This window comes from Lontra canadensis, unplaced genomic scaffold (genome assembly GCF_010015895.1).
Source record: "Lontra canadensis isolate GAN:19392208 unplaced genomic scaffold, GSC_riverotter_1.0 scaffold10, whole genome shotgun sequence".
Lineage (NCBI taxonomy): Eukaryota > Metazoa > Chordata > Mammalia > Carnivora > Mustelidae > Lontra > Lontra canadensis.
The window spans coordinates 4,453,411-4,469,067 of NW_022631004.1; the positions used below are offsets into that span (position 1 = coordinate 4,453,411).

General features: G+C 38.9%; 2 protein-coding genes across 9 annotated transcripts in view; one reads left to right on the plus strand and one right to left on the minus strand.

Annotated features, from left to right (window-relative positions):
- The window catches only part of ARFIP1 (ADP ribosylation factor interacting protein 1), a 104,027-nt gene extending 98,328 nt beyond the window's left edge, over positions 1–5,699 (minus strand). For 2 of the 4 annotated variants that reach the window (XM_032855512.1, XM_032855507.1), the window contains exon 1: positions 5,466–5,691. The gene's annotated coding sequence lies outside the window, so the exon portion shown is untranslated. Of the gene's footprint in view, positions 1–3,252; positions 3,335–5,465 lie in introns of those variants that run through there. The other 2 variants (XM_032855508.1, XM_032855509.1) reach the window with 2 other exon arrangements.
- A 74-nt stretch (positions 5,700–5,773) lies between these two features.
- Positions 5,774–15,272, plus strand: TIGD4 (tigger transposable element derived 4). 5 transcript variants are annotated; one of them, XM_032855503.1, is made up of 3 exons: positions 5,774–6,120; positions 12,461–12,545; positions 12,865–15,272. In XM_032855503.1, exon 3 carries the CDS (start codon positions 13,324–13,326, stop codon positions 14,857–14,859), a length of 1,536 nt encoding a protein of 511 aa, XP_032711394.1. In that variant the 5' UTR covers positions 5,774–6,120; positions 12,461–12,545; positions 12,865–13,323; the 3' UTR covers positions 14,860–15,272. The 5 variants fall into 5 exon arrangements, with proteins under 5 accessions (XP_032711394.1, XP_032711393.1, XP_032711397.1 ...); XM_032855504.1 differs by lacking the exon at positions 5,774–6,120 and adding an exon at positions 8,098–8,140; XM_032855502.1 differs by lacking the exon at positions 12,461–12,545.
- The last annotated feature ends 385 nt before the right edge of the window (positions 15,273–15,657 follow it).

Genomic DNA, 15,657 nt, shown 5'->3' on the forward strand with positions numbered 1-15,657 from the left:
TTTACAACAGGAAAGTTAATGGAGTTGCTCACTGAAATAAGGAACAAAAAAAGAGGATGAATATCTGGGGTTTTGTTTTTGTTTTTGTTTTGTTTTGGGGGGGTGGCGGTGAAGGGTAATCAATTTAGTTTTAGACATGTTGTATTTGAGATACCTTTATTATACTCGAAAGAGGGCGCTAACTAGAAAGCAAAATATACAGGTCTAGAGCTCAGAGGAGATAGAAAATACACCCTTAGAAAAGCTGTCATCTTTATCCTAGAAAAGCAGCTAACTATAATCCCCAAATATCCAAGAAAAACACTAGACTTTGACCATCTGGATTTAGTTAAAACAAAAAGCTGAGAGAGAATATGGCATAGCATTTCATCAACTAAAACAAAAACTGCTAGGCACCATGGGGAATACAGAGATTTTTAAAATCCTGGTTCAACAGTAGAGCAATTATGTCACTAATCATACAGTATTTTAAAGTTTTAGCAGAGCTGGCCCACGTTGTCAGGAATGTTTTATACCTGCGCTACCCAGTAAGTAGCAGCTTAGCCACATGTGGCTGCTGAGCACCTGAAATGTGACTGGTGGGATCGAGGAACTGAATTTCTACTCCTATTTTATTTTAACCAATTTAAATAGCCACATGTAGCTACTGCTACAGTATTAGAGCTAGTTTAGAAATTCCTCATCTATTTCATCCAATCCCCAGCAATTACCCTGCAAATTAACTGACAGTGGGTGTGGGTGACAGAGGGATTAGAACCCTAGAAACTTTCATTCCATCTGCTTATGATATTATTTGAATTTGAAGAATATATGTTGCTTGTATAATTAAAATGTTTTTAAAAGTCACTAATATGCCACATAGAAAAATTAGTAAATATAGAAAGTTCAAATAAAAATAATCTGGAAACCTACCTTTAAGAAATAACCTATAATTAATATTTAGTCATATACGAAGAGGATCTATATTTTTAACCCTTTTAGTAGAAGCACCAGAGCAGCAATGGCCCAAGTCGCTGAGTTGTAGCACATTACTTTTCTATCCCACCCCCAACTCAAAATACCTAGGAAATCTTTTTAAAAAGAGGGCCACCATCTCTAGAACTCAACCTCAAAACTGCCAAAAATAAACACTTAATAGTCCACTTGCCTAGCTCCCTTTACTACCGTCACCTTTTGCCACCAATGTCACACACTTTAAATGGAACCCAATCTCTACCCTAAAATGTCATGAAATCAGTCACTATAGTGAAAAGAGTACAAACTTTGGAGCTAGCAACTTTGGTTATGAGTCTGTGGTTTTCCTTTACAGCTTGGATGACCTTGGACTAATTACTTCTGCTGGTTTCCATACCTGTTTCTTCTTTTGTTAATAAAAATGAGAATACCTAACATACAGCATCTATAAACCATAATGTCTAGCCAAAGTGGCACTTAGTAAATGACAGCTATTATGGACTTCTATGCTAGCACTGCCCTAATGCCCTGAAGGTAGCACTTAAACAAAACAGGTAGGGTCCTGGCCATCCTGGAGGTTACAGGCCACGGATTTAACCCTCAAGGACTCTTTCCACCTGGGATTTGAATTCCTGACCCACCCCTTATTACATGTGTGACCTCATACAAAGCACTTTATCTAAAAGCTCAGTTTCTTCATTTCTAACATGGTAATATTACCTACTTGATATGACTGGAGTAAAACTAAGAGTAAAATGGAGTATAAAAAAACTGGTGTAAAATGAAAGTGCTTTGTAAATTATTAGATGCTAAATAAACAAAAGGTATTAACAAAGAGTAACATATTCCTCTTCTCCAAAGCAAAGCTTTCCAACCGGTGTGCCAAGAATGAATTATAGATGTGCTGAAATACTGACCCCTCCCTCAGCCTTCAGGGAGCCAGGAGAGCCAGGCTATAATCTGCCCTATAAGTAAATCATTTCCACCATGATGTAGGAAAGTCTGGAAACCTTGTTCTAAAACACTATCTCATGCTAGCAGAAATGAGTGGGTCAACTGACTCCTCTGGATATTTAGGCCTCATCACCAACTCCACTGTTTTCATGATTCTGCTTCAAAAACTGCATCACAGTTCCCTAAAAGATCAAAGATCAAGCCTGAATATCAAGGAGATATTAGCCCAAGCTATCACAGATATACAAAAATAAACAAATAAATAAAAAAAATAAAAACTTAGATGAGAATATGGCAAAGATGTTGCCATATTTTCACAAAAGATATGAGCTACTTCCAGCAACACCCTAAGACAAAGGTTTAGAAATCACGAAGAAGAGAAGAATAAAAAACATAAGAAAGAGAAAAAGAAAATATATACTTCTGTAGACAATAGCTGAGAATCTGCAATAGCTATTCATTGGTTTCCATGGCGGACTAAAGCTAGTAGACCAAAGATAACAAGATTATTTTCAGATTCTTTTGTTTTATAGTCTTTTTCATATACCCTAGAACTAATGCTGGTGCACATCTGACTTTCAGACTGTCATGGTCCCTAAGTCATCATCTTTCATATTATGTGGAATAGCTCTTTCCACTCTGTATATACATAGTTAGTTCTTTCATCCATAGCCATATTTTAGCTTAAATTCCCTGTTGAGGGGCACCCGGGTGGCTCAGTCAGATAAGCATCTGACTCTTGTTTTCTGCTCCGGTCCTGATCTCAGAATCGTGAGATGGAGCCCCGAGTTGGACTCCATGTTCATCCTGGAGTCTGCTTAGGATTTTCTCTCCCTCTGGTTCTCTCTCTCTCTAAAAATAAACAAATGAATCTTAAAAAAAAAAAAAAAAATTCCCTGCTGAATTTATTTCTTCCTTCATCCTGAGTTTATTCCCTACTCCATCCCAAATTTATCATTCTTGGATGTATTTATACCTCCAGACTCTTACAAAGCCAAGTTTATTAGTTAAAATCTTTTTCTCACTTTCCACTTCTCGTGGCATAATACACCACACACTCAACATACCCACAGATTTATACCCATCCCCATGGGAAAACTCTATCAAATAAACATTCCATAGGCTTTTGCCGAGTTCATTTCTTTCTGTCACAACTTTTAGTTATGACATTCAAAAAGGTATTCATCTCCTGAAGATTAATAAGGGAAAAGATGTTCTTTTCTTAACAGCTGATAGGAAGTAAGGTGAGATACCCCCAAGTCATGCCAAAAATGATATAAAGAAAATATAGGAGAAGCAGTCTAGAGTAGTACTTAAGAGCTCAGTGTGAAGCAAACAACCTACGTTCAATCCTGGATCCACCAGTGTGCTCCTGAGCAGATTACTTTGGCTTCCGTTAATCACTTAGTTTTAGTTTCTTCATCTATAAAACGGAGATTTTAGCCATCTTACAAAGTTGCTGTGAGGATTAGATGAGATAGTCACATAAAAAAAAAACATTTAGCATAATGCCTGGTACACAGTAAGCAAACAAATGTTATTTGTTGGTATAGTGTCAGATATAACCTATCTGTTGACTTTGTCATAAGCTTAGGAAGAAACTAATTCAGCATAATCTACTCTTTATAAAGTTATGTCTTCTGCTCCCTCAACTGATGCTAGATTGCAGGAAAATAATTTTGTGAGCAGAAGAATCTGGTTACTCTTCATAAACTATGATAACCTGCATAGGTCTCTTCAAGTTCTAACATTCTATGAAACAAGTATCAAACATTTAGAACTTCAACCCTCAACCAGTAAACACTTCCCAACCAAATTAGTAAGTCAAGTTTGGAGGGATACTAACTTATTCACATGAAAGAACAATCATTAAAACACCTAATACAGAGAAGGAAAGGAGATGACAAGCAGCAACATACCAAAAATTTAAGAACTACACTACTGAAACATATTTGCCATTCCTAGCAAAGCCAAAGTCTCAAAGGAAAAACAAGAAAATGAAAGCAAAGGACAACTGAAATTTAAATTTTTTATTCTGAACTGTACCTAGTAGGTTGGTGGTATCTAATATGTATTAAATAATAATATAAACACATTAATTTATAAATCCATTGGATCTCCACAGCATTGGCCACAGCCACAAACAGCTATCCCTAAAAAGAAACCTCAAAACCACAAATCAGGAACTAAATAAGTGGGCAGTCTTGCTTCCTTCTCTAGGTCTAGGAAAAAATTTAGAAACACTGACATTTTGAAGCAGTTAAGAGATTTCAGCATAAAGTTAAAATCTCTGCATTCTACTCTCCCAATACAAGCTATTTAGTTTGTAAAAATAAAAGCTCCACAAAAAAAGTTGTCATTAACTTGAACAAGACACTAAGGTATGGTTTTTAATCTATCTGGAGGATTTGTATCTCCTTTGAGGATCTGATTTTTGTTAATGGACATTCTCCCCCAACTTCCCCTGCCCATGCATTCAAACAAAATTCTGCACATTATTTCAGGGATGGGAATGAGGAGACCCCTGAAAGTTATGGACTCCTAGACTATGGGTCCCAAAGGCATAAACCAGGATTAAGGCAAACGCATTTATTAATTTGAAAAGGAATGAAAGTAACTGACGCAGAGATTTTCACTCAAAAAATAAAATTAGAAATATTTTCTATTTTCTCAGATAAAGAGTGTTAGAGTAGTCAGGAAAGGGTGTTGGTCATGTTGAGTAAGGAAAACAAAAAAGTAAGAACCGAGTTAGAGAAATTCCGTACTTTAATCTAGGAAAAAACAAAGGGGAGGAGACAGAAATCCTAAAAGGGGATGGCTTGAGGATCTGTAGGAAGGGTAAACTATAAACTTTTTGAGATCAAAGGGTTCAAGAGGGAGATAAAAACAAAACAAAGGAAACAATAAAGTAAAAGGGAAAAGCGTCTAGAAACTGTTCTTTACAAAAGCAAACAAACAAAAAAACCTCTTTCCTTTTCCTAGACACGTAAACAGTAACTTGGCAAAAAGGAACCGACTAGAAGACGACAGCACGACTTCCTTCCCAAACTCCAGCATTCCTTGGCCGTCCTCAGGCTTGGGACGTTTCTTAGGAAGGCTCCTCCCTGAAACAGTGCCCCGTGAACCTCTTGGAGGGACTATCACCATCTCCATTCCTCCCACTGCGGGAGAGAGGAAGTAGGGGATGCAGAGGGCGCAGGAGGGGAAAAAAAAAAAAAAAAAAAAGACTGGACATCAAACCTGAAGGTGGCCCACTCCGAGAGACTTAGTCGAGAAAGACCTGGATCCCGCCACCCCTTTTCCCATCCAATGCATGCAAGGAGAGAGAGTGCAACCTTGCAAGGGCCAGTCCTCCCTCTTCGCCGGCTGCTTCGGGACACAGAGGGTTGGGGCAGAAACGAAAGGCCGAATACTTGGGCAGATTCGGCAGAGCCTAGGGACAGAAGTGTCTAGTGAAAGTCCGGAATGGGAAGCTCCAGAAGCAACGTGTCCGCCCCCGCCAACTACCTCGAACTAGCCAGCCCCGTCCCTTCCCTGCGGACCGGCTCCGCCCTCACCTGTCTGTGGGGAACTTGGCAGCTCTCACGTCGAGGATTATCCCTGCCGCTGCACTCGGGAATCGCCTCAAACCTGGCACCAAGCGAGCGGAAACGCAACCTGGGCCTTTTCCTTCTTCCCCTCCCCCCACGCACCTCGGATCCTCGGGGGCGGGGAGCAACTGCAGCTGTCACAGCCCCACACTGACCAACCGCCGAGGACACTCAGACAGGGTACCTCTCAAGCCGGCCTGCTGCACCAACACTGAGAGCAGCGGAGCCGGAAGTGAGGAGACCGGAAGTAGCGTGTCCTTGGCCCTGGACGGCCCCTCTCTCCCTCAATCTGGCCGGGCCCAGCCTCATCTCGATGGTGCCAGCGCGCCTCCCTTGAGGCCTCCTCCGCCCCTCTCCTGGAGGCTGGCCCCGCCCCTCCCGCTGCGGCCCTAGCAACCACATCCGGGGCTCCGCGGGTGCTGTTGCCCGGGTAATTTTCTGGCTGCGGCCGATCACAGAGGGGTGTGCACCCGGGTCCCGGTGCACCTGCCAGAGCCGGGAGCTTGCAGAAGGACGAGCTGGCCTGGTCTTGAGTGGTCGGAGGTCTCCTGGAGCCCTCAGCATCCCTTCTTTCTCACTCATACACCCCAGCTTCACGCGTTAGGCGTTCCCCCAGCAGACGGTGAGCCGGTGGCGGGAGGGTGGAGGTGGACGTAACTCGCCGCCACGCATATCACAGGAGAGCCGAAGCTTTCTCAGCTGCGGGAGAGCACGTAGAAGGCTGTTTCAGCCCCGCGGGGAGTGGAGGGTGGCGGGAATGCGGGATTAAGGAACAGACGCGATGCGGGCGCCTCACCCTCTCTTCCCCGGTGTCTGGAGCGCCCCACTCCGGCCACGTCACTCACGCCCACCCCCTTCAGGAAGACCAGACCTCCAAGCCTGGCATCCCTGACTTCTTGACTTGCTGTCTTTGTAATCACTCTGCCCTGCTCGCTCGCCGACGATGGACCCCTTATACTTTTCTTTCCTGCTCCTGTTTCTTTATCCAGATGACTGAGTTCTGCTTTATTTGCTCGCCCTATTCCTTCTTAGGTAGATCACTGCCCTGTCTACAGAAACCGCCGAGCAATCCTTTCTCTCTGAGCCCTTTGTAGTTCACTAAGTTGAGACCCAGCCTGTGCTGTGGATAGTCTCCTTACTCCCGGCGCTGAATGGAGGGAATGTATGGCTGCGCAGTGGTAATAGGCATACCTCAAGCTCATTTGCATAGAACACCTACAGTTGTCCATCCACATCTCTCATCAAGGTTCTGAGCTGTTTTTCCTTTGAAAGCCTTGCATGCTCGTTTTTCACTCGTAGAAATGCGAAGGATAACAGTGCATTCCGTGGGATTTACTCTTCTTTAGACTGTACTTCTCACCTGCTTTTGTCGTATTAGCTGATGAGACATTTTTAAAGGCTCAGTGCCCAAAGACAGACCTTTGCCTTTACAAATTCTAGGAAGTTTCAGAATAGTGAATCATATATCCCTGTGCAAATATCTTCCCCATATCCGTGAATAGGAAATACCCGTGCCGACACAAATGTTTCAAAAGTAAATAACATTATTTATCGGCTGAGATTTCCAGCAGACTTCCTCTGTCAAAAACAGTATTGAAGTCTCAAAACATGAATCTGTGTACAAAGGACCCTCATCTTAAGTGTCTCTGTCCTTAACAAAAAGAGAAGAGCAAATGTATATCACTCAAACTGTAAATGTATATCATTCAAACTGTAACTTCAGTTCTATAGCCTCCTGTGGACTTTTCTGTTCAAAGCCATCCTGTTAGTCTTCTCAATTACAAGAAAAGGATCCCAATCTAGAATAATTACTGCTCTTACTGCATAGGAACAGAATGGAATTTAATAGCTAAGTACAAGTATTCTTAGTTTCAGAAGGGTAATTAGGAAGAGGAGCATGGCAGTGCTCAGTGGTGCCTGAATGATCTGTACTTAACTGTTTGAGTTGGCTGGCACCTTAAGGATTCCTGCCAAGCGTCTTTTGAGTTTGGGAATGCTTAGCTTCATTAGAGTTAGTCTAACTATTAAATTGTTAGACTCAGAGGTGTTTCTTAAATTGAAAAGGTGGACACTTGCTTTCATTATTTGTCCTTAGCTGGATAGTTTCCTTGGCAGGTGCCGATGTTTTTGATAGAGATTCAGATGGATTCCAAACTGTTTGGAACTCATGCTAATTTCTGTTTGGCGAAGGCACCGTTAATCATGTTAGGTACTCCAGTCCAGTGTGATTCCGGTACTGCACGTGATTGCTCTTCCTACATAGTGCAAGGCTCTACACAGGATTAGCCTTCCCATGATTTCTGCTGCCCCAGGGGAAATTAGAATGTAAGTTGTCTCAAAGAAAACACTGAAAGCTACTTCAGCTGGTGATGGAAGACTGTGAAATTCTACGTAATTTATTTTGGAAAAAGGAAACAGTAGCTGGTATTTTTTTTTTTTTAATTTGGAGGAAATTTTTGATGCTGACAGAAAGACCTTATTTTAAATCTAACCCTACTTAGATGGAGATCTTTCTTTCTTTCTTTCTTTCCCCTCTCTCTTTTTTTCTTTGACCTAGAGATTTGTGAATTCTCCTGCTCATTCTCTTTAGGAAGAATAGAAGATTACTTCTTTTCTCTAAATTGGCATCTATGTTTGGAGAGGTAAGGAAAAAGGTAATAGTTGTCTGCTCTGTATGTTTATGACATGGGGATTATCTACTAATTTACCTTTGTACTGTTATTGGCTATTATTCAGCTTTTGAAAAATCAGATGCCATTTATTCACTTGGCTTGTAGGAAGCCTGTATTTCATTTATTGACCACAAGTGAAGGGGGGGCAACAGGTTAGAGCATATTATTCCTTTCTGAATGAATTAAATGTGCACACAACCTTTTTTCTTCACTTTAAATGTTGAATACTGTATGCTGCATATAAATATTATTTCCTCAAGAGAAAAAAAAGGTGCTACCTTCAGATCTTTTCTAGGGGAATTCTGGTAATGTCACAATAATTTTATCACTCTCTATCATCAGGTCCCTTTTCATGGAGACATATTTAATTAATGATTGCACGGTGTAATTCTCTGGAAACAGAGGATTAGAGGATAGCGATAAATGGAATGTCTAAAGAAGCCTGTGAATAGTAGTCTGAGTGGAGCATAAGAGTAGAAATTACTTTAACTACAAAGAGAAAAAAACCTGAAGTATTTCATAATTCCATTATCTAGAATTAATATTCAACATTTTATCAGGTTTTTTTTTCTATGCATTTATATTTTTTCTACATTTATTTAAGAAATTGTTACTTAGAACCGACTGTCTGCTCTACACAAAGCACTGTAGGAATAGCCATGAGCCTCTACACTCATGTAACTTATAGTATACGCTAGTTTTGTTGGCATACAGTTTCACATTTTGCTTTTTTCACTTAAAATATTATGGAATTTCCTTCATATCATTAAATATTCTCCTTCAGTGGCTCAGTAATATTTTAACTTATATATTAATTTATTTACTTAGTCCTTTTTATACATTTCAGTTCTTTCCTGTTTGGTCTGTAATTATAAAACAACAATGTGAGGAATATTGTTGTATGGTAAAATTCTAAGATGACTTCGAATGATTCTCACTTTGTATAATTCCCTCCCATATGAACATGATAGGACATCATTCTCATCATGTTATATTACATGCACAAGGGATTTTTGCAGGTCTAATCAATTGACTTTAAATTAATCAAAAGGGAGATGATCGGGATGGGCCTAAACTGATATGGGAGCCTTTTAAAAAAGCAGGAAGTTTTCTTCTGCTGTGGTTGCAGCAATGAAGGCAGAGAGATTCAAAACATAAGAGAGATTTGACAGGAGGAAAGTTCTCTATTGCCGAAATGCAAAGGGCCAGAGTCAAGGACCCGAACCAGAAGCTGAGAGCAGTCTCTGCTGAAGGCCAGCAAAAAACTCAGGGACCTCAGTTCTCCAGCCACAAGAAGCTGAATTCTGCAAATAACCTGAATGAACTTGCAAGCAGATTCTTCCCCAGAGCCTCCAGCTAAGAGTCCCATTTGACTAACATCTCGATTTCTGCCTGGCGAGATCCTAAGCAGAGGATCCGGTTGAGCTCACCTGGACTTCTGGCCTGCAGAACTGTGAGATAATAAATGGGTATTGTTTTAAGCTACTAAATGCAGTGATAGATCGTGAATACATGTGTAAGCCAGGTTCTTTTTATAATTATTTGTTGGGGATAAAATCCTAGGTCTGAACTTGTTCAGTGAAAGTTACCTATATTGTTAAGGTTTTTGTATCATATTACCAATTTGCCCTTCATAAGCTTTGTACCAATTTATATACCTCCTCACAAACTATGTTATGACATTCTGGCAAATGCTAGATACTGCCATTCTGATAGGCAAAAACAAAACAAAACAAAAATAATGAAAAAGTATCTCCTGTTTTGAAAGAAGATTTACATTTCTCTTGTTACCAGTAGAATTGACTATTGTTTTCTTGGTGTTCACTTGGTAGGTCTTTTTTAGTGACTTGCCTTTTCTTATTCTTTAGTTGGCTTTACCATTGACATAGAGAAAATAGCATCTAACGTGTAGTCCAGTGTTTCTCTGTTGTAACATTTTCAAGGAGTAGAATGATTAATGATCTTAATTGAGAGAATGGGTACTTCTGAGAAATATCACCTCCTGCCATTACTCCCTGCAAGAAATATCCCAGACATTATACAGTGGGAGCATGGAAAATGTTAGCTTCATTGATTAAACAGTATTGATGCCTTGTTCTTTTTTAGGGAAAAAGTCTGGCTTGTCTGGTTTTTCATTAGGCATGTGTTGTTTTGGGAATAAAGACGTATTTTATATTACCATGGGAAATTGTAGGTTTCATTACTGTTTTGGAAGGAAATATATGCTGTTAACTCTCAGAAAACAACTAATATCTTCCTAAATAAACATATCATTATTTTCAGTTTGATCAAGATAATCACTAATCTCTGTGTATATTATATTGCTTTATTTGGGAGGGGATATGGGAGGAAATTCAAGTGACTTTTTCTGTTATCCTCGTTATTTGAGGTGATAGGGTTAATTCTGAGAAATGATGAAATAAAGCAGAAGGAAAAAAGAAGGAAGGAAGAAAAGAAGAAGGGAAAGAACAGAAGACAAAAGGAAGAGAGAAGTTGGGAGAGTCCCTTTTTCCCTTAGAGCATAGTTTTGCATGGTTTTCTCTTAAAAAATTTGTTCTTGCTACCTCAATTTCTGAAGGTTGGTATCTTCCTAATAAGAGTGAGATATTTTAAAATGTTTATTTGAAGAAATTGTAGACTTATAGAAAATTACAGAAAAATGTGCAGAGAGGTCCCATACATGAGAAAGGGGGGTTTTGTTTATTTTTTAGTTGAATGATCAAAGCTTATTTATTTAGAAAGGTCAGCCCACTTAGCATTTGGATACGGTTGCTATTTATGTTCACAGAATTCGTAAAGGCCTATTCTTCCATTCTTTTGTAGAGGCTTGATATTGTTTCTGTTTTGTTTTGGGTTTTGTTGTTGTCGTTGTTGTTGTTTGGTTTTGTTTCGTTAGGTTCAGATAGGCGTTGAAATGCTGCCTCGGTTTGACTTGGTGCTGGGGACATAGAGTGTGTAACTATTATCAGAGGAGGCCACACCAGTGTGATTCAGAGATACTCCAATACAGTGAAAAGAATGGTAGAGTTTACAAAGCCTGGATTCTGGGCTCCACTCAACCACATTCTAACTATATGAGCTTTGAAATTCAGTTTTATCGTCCTCCTGAGTTGTTTGGAATACAGGAAATAAAGGTGTTTAGAAACTAAAGCCCTGGGCTATCGTAATTATTATTAGCACTTTTTTACAGTAACAGCAGGAAACTCCTTTACCAGTTGTAATTCCTATGATAAAAATTACTTTTTTTAGACAACAAAGGCAGAGGAATTTTGACAAAAAGTCTTGTCCAAAAATTTTGTGCAAAAAATGCACATGACATCTTGAAACCTGGCAGCACAGAGCAAAAAAACCTGAGGGACATTGTGCTCACACTATTTCACACAGTAGTAACACCTGCTCATCAAATTAGCTTGTTACTTTGGCCTGCGGTAGGCCCCGAGCCTGTAGACTCTTGTAGGGTAGGTGCCACCTGGGAAGGTAGGGGCAAGCCTATCTAGGTCCATGACTGTGACTGTTCTCACAGTACTGTTTGATTTATGAGAATCCCTGCTTTCAGTATATATTTCAGTTGGATTCTTGCTTCTGTTTGCAAGTAGGATTTTGAAAAATCTTTGAATTAAAAGGATCAGCACAGCCAAGGGGGCATTAGAGAGAGAGTAATGACGGTATCATCACCAAACATTCATTGAACACTTTGTAAGGGGCCAAGTGCTGTGCTGAGTACTTTCCACTCGCTTGTTGAATCTCCTTGAGTGTGCGATAACCCTGTGAAGTAGGGACTGTAGTTACACCTGTTTTACAAATAAGGAAGCTGAAGCCTCATATGGTTAAGTAAACCACCCAGGATCACGTAAGTTTAGATGGCAGAATCACTTGTCAACTCAGGTGTGTCTGACACCAAAGCCCATACCCTTCCAGTATAATAAGCCCTTTATTTTACAGATAGGGAAGGAGAGGTCCTGAGATGTTAAGATCCGTGGTCACTTTCCTTCTTACTCCGGTCTGGGTCTTTTTCTGCATTATAGCCTCTTAATCATTTGCTTGTTCCTCTACATGTTGTTGATTTTTTCTGGCCTCTGTGCATCTGGCTAATGTGTCAAGCTGGTTCAAAGTTACGAGGTTTGTAAGCGTTTAGATGAAACAATAGTTAGATTTTTAAAATTTGTAATGGAATCACTTGATTGGATTTTTAGTGAAAGCTTTTCTACCCGACTCCTATAAAGGGGATGCTCTCTCCCATGTGCTATTAAAAGTTGAACCTTGTGACTACTGTCTGTGTTTTTCTTTTAGAGAAGTCAGAGGGGGCAGTTGTGACTTCATGTGAAAAATAGCCACCAAAGATCTATCCAGCATCATTTTTAGTTCTTTAATTTTGGTAAGCACCCATTTTTAAAACAGATTAGATTTGCCTAAATTATTTCAGAAGTATATATTACAAAGCACTTGAAAGCAAGCGAGAATTCAAAAGCACAGAGCAGAGCTAGAGGGCTTTTTACAGAGGCCCTTTAGGAGGTAAGCATTTCTCATGAAAGCTTTGGTTATTAGATTTGCAGAAACATGTTCTGATTCTTTTCATTATTAAAAGCATAACTAGTTAGTATAAATATTTTTTTGATATTCAATTGGCACATCGTTCCTAAAATAGCTTTCTCTTTTCTTCTTTTCTTTCTTTTTTTTTTTTTTCTATTTTCAAGAGGCAGAAGATATACCCTCCAGTCCTAGAAGGATTCTACCACTTTCTTCTCCACCCTGAAGAGACTTGGAAATTAATGGGTAACAGTTTGCATGAAAATTACTGAATGCGTTTGCTTCTTATCTCGGAGGCCTTCTGCGGAGAATTAATAGGAGGTTGAATGCGCGCTTGGATAAAATGGATCATCTTAAAGGATTGAAGTTCCAAAAATATATCAGCAGGACTGGACAGGTTTGACATAATGAGATTTCTATTTTAGCTTGACTTCTGGAGCACTGAATAAACTATAAACTGAGCCGCACAGGTCCTGGGAAGGAAGTTTCTCTTTTAAAATACTCCAGCTGTGTGTAACGTTTTTCTTATTCAGGACCTTTGAAAATACATTTACTTACTGATTTTTAGAAATTTAAAGAAACAGCCACCAGCAAGACGAAGGATCTCTGCATAAGCACTGGTGGAGATGGCAGAAGCTTCGGAGGATGCTTCAGCCCTGCCCGTGACAGTGAAGAAAAAGAAAAGTTTATCCATTGAAGAAAAGATCGACATCATAAATGCAGTAGAAAGTGGCAAGAAAAAGGCAGAAATTGCAGCTGAATATGGAATAAAGAAAAATTCATTGTCTTCTATTATGAAGAATAAAGACAAAGTTCTAGAAGCCTTTGAATCTCTGAGATTTGATCCAAAGAGAAAAAGACTGAGAACTGCTTTTTACACAGATCTGGAAGAGGCATTAATGAGGTGGTATCGAATTGCTCAGTGTCTAAATGTACCAGTTAATGGTCCAATGTTGCGTCTAAAAGCTAATGATTTTGCCCAGAAACTGGGACATAATGATTTTAAGTGCAGTAATGGATGGCTGGATCGCTTTAAATCTAGGTATGGTTTAGTATTCAGAGCTCAACCTGTAGAAGCTACGGGTGTATCAGTAGACCCTTCAGCTGTCTGGCATCAAAATGTACTTCCTTATTATTTAAATGATTATCATCCTAAAAATGTTTTCAATATAAAAGAGACTGGGCTGCTTTATCGAATGTTGCCTACAAATACATTTGCATTTAAAGGAGAGACATGCTCCGTCGGAAAGTTATGCAAAGACAGAATAACTCTGGTGGTTGGGACAAACATGGATGGCTCAGAGAAACTTCCTTTGCTTATCATTGGAAAAAACAGAAATCCACATTGTTTCAAAGGTATAAAATCATTGCCTGTGTGTTATGAAGCTAACAAAATGGCATGGATGACCTCAGACTTATTTGAACAATGGATGCGGAAGCTTGATGAGAAATTTCAAGCCCAGCAACGAAGAGTGGTGATTTTTGTTGATTCTTTTCCTTCACATCCAGAGGTAAAGAACCTAAAGTCCATTGAGTTAGCATTCTTTCCATCATGTTTATCTTCCAAATTTATAGCAATGAAACAAGGTGTTATTAAAAGCCTTAAAATAAAATATCGACATTGTCTTATCAAGAAATTTTTAAGCTCTGTTGAAGGCAGCAAAGAATTTACATTTTCCCTACTAGATGCTGTTGATACTTTGCACCTTTGTTGGAGGGCTGTAACCCCAGAGACTATTGTTAAGAGCTATGAAGAGGCAGGATTCAAATCTCAAAAGGGAGAAAGTGACAAGACCAATGCAGAGACAGACGCTGGTCTTGATTTGGTTGCCCATGCTCAGGCAGCAGGCGTGGAATTTCCTGAAGGTTTATCTATAGAAGAGTATGCTGCCCTGGATGATGATTTGGAGACATGTGAAGCTGCACCAGAAACTGATTCGGTATGGACTGAAGAAAGTCAATCAGAGGAAACTGGATTTTATACTTCTGATGAAGAGGATGATGGTGGTTCTCTAGGAAGTGAACTCCCTTTGCCATCAAAAAATGAGGCATTAACTGCTTTAGATACTCTTAAAAATTTTCTTAGAAGTCAAGATATAAATGATGAGCTTCATAATTCTTTAGCAGACCTTGAAATTTTTATTAACTCATCATCTAAATAATTATTTGTGGTACAATATCTGAAGAGTAATAGTTTTTCCTGATGTATTTTACTCTACGAGGTATATAAAGGGAAAATACCACTTAAACATTAAAAAAAAAGAAAAAGAAAACTTTGGTTTAATTGCATATGTCTTTGACCTGAATAGCAAAGTTCCCTAGGTAGATTAAATAATGAGTAAGTCAATGAAAAATATGAATTTCAATTTAGCAAGGTTTGGGGAGTATAAAATGTATTTCAGAGGCCTTGTACTTGAAATACCTGATATAAATGTCAAAAATAAAAAACTCTTCAGCTATTTGATTCATACAGGTTGAATTGGTGATTGCTATTTTCTTTAAGTGCAGATCATGTTCTAGAATATTTTAATTTATCTACCTCGTCTTAGAAATAAAATATCTATTACTTAGATATTTATTTTTATAATGACATATATTCTAGCCTCATATCAAATACTAATTTTAAATTATTTTTCTTGTAACTAGCTTATCTTGCTAAGAAGAAATTATGAAAAAGTACTGAAAATAAAATCTGACCCAATTATACACCAAAGTGATTAAAAATATATGTCTCGCTACTTTCCAGTTACTTCTGTAGAAGGTCAAATGAAAGACGATGACCTTATCAGATGCTTTTTGTCATCTATAACCAAATGATTTGGATTCTTCCTAAATATTTGTTTGTTTATGTGTGTGTTTAGTAGAATAATCTATTACTGAAAGATTTGTGAACTCTTATAATATTTATATTTTAATAAGATTAGTCTTAAAAAGTATATATGAAGACATATATGAAGTTA

Coding starts and splice junctions, on each gene's coding strand:
- TIGD4 (XM_032855503.1), top strand. CDS start 13,324: ATGGCAGAAGCTTCGGAGGATGCTTCAGCCCTGCCCGTGACAGTGAAG.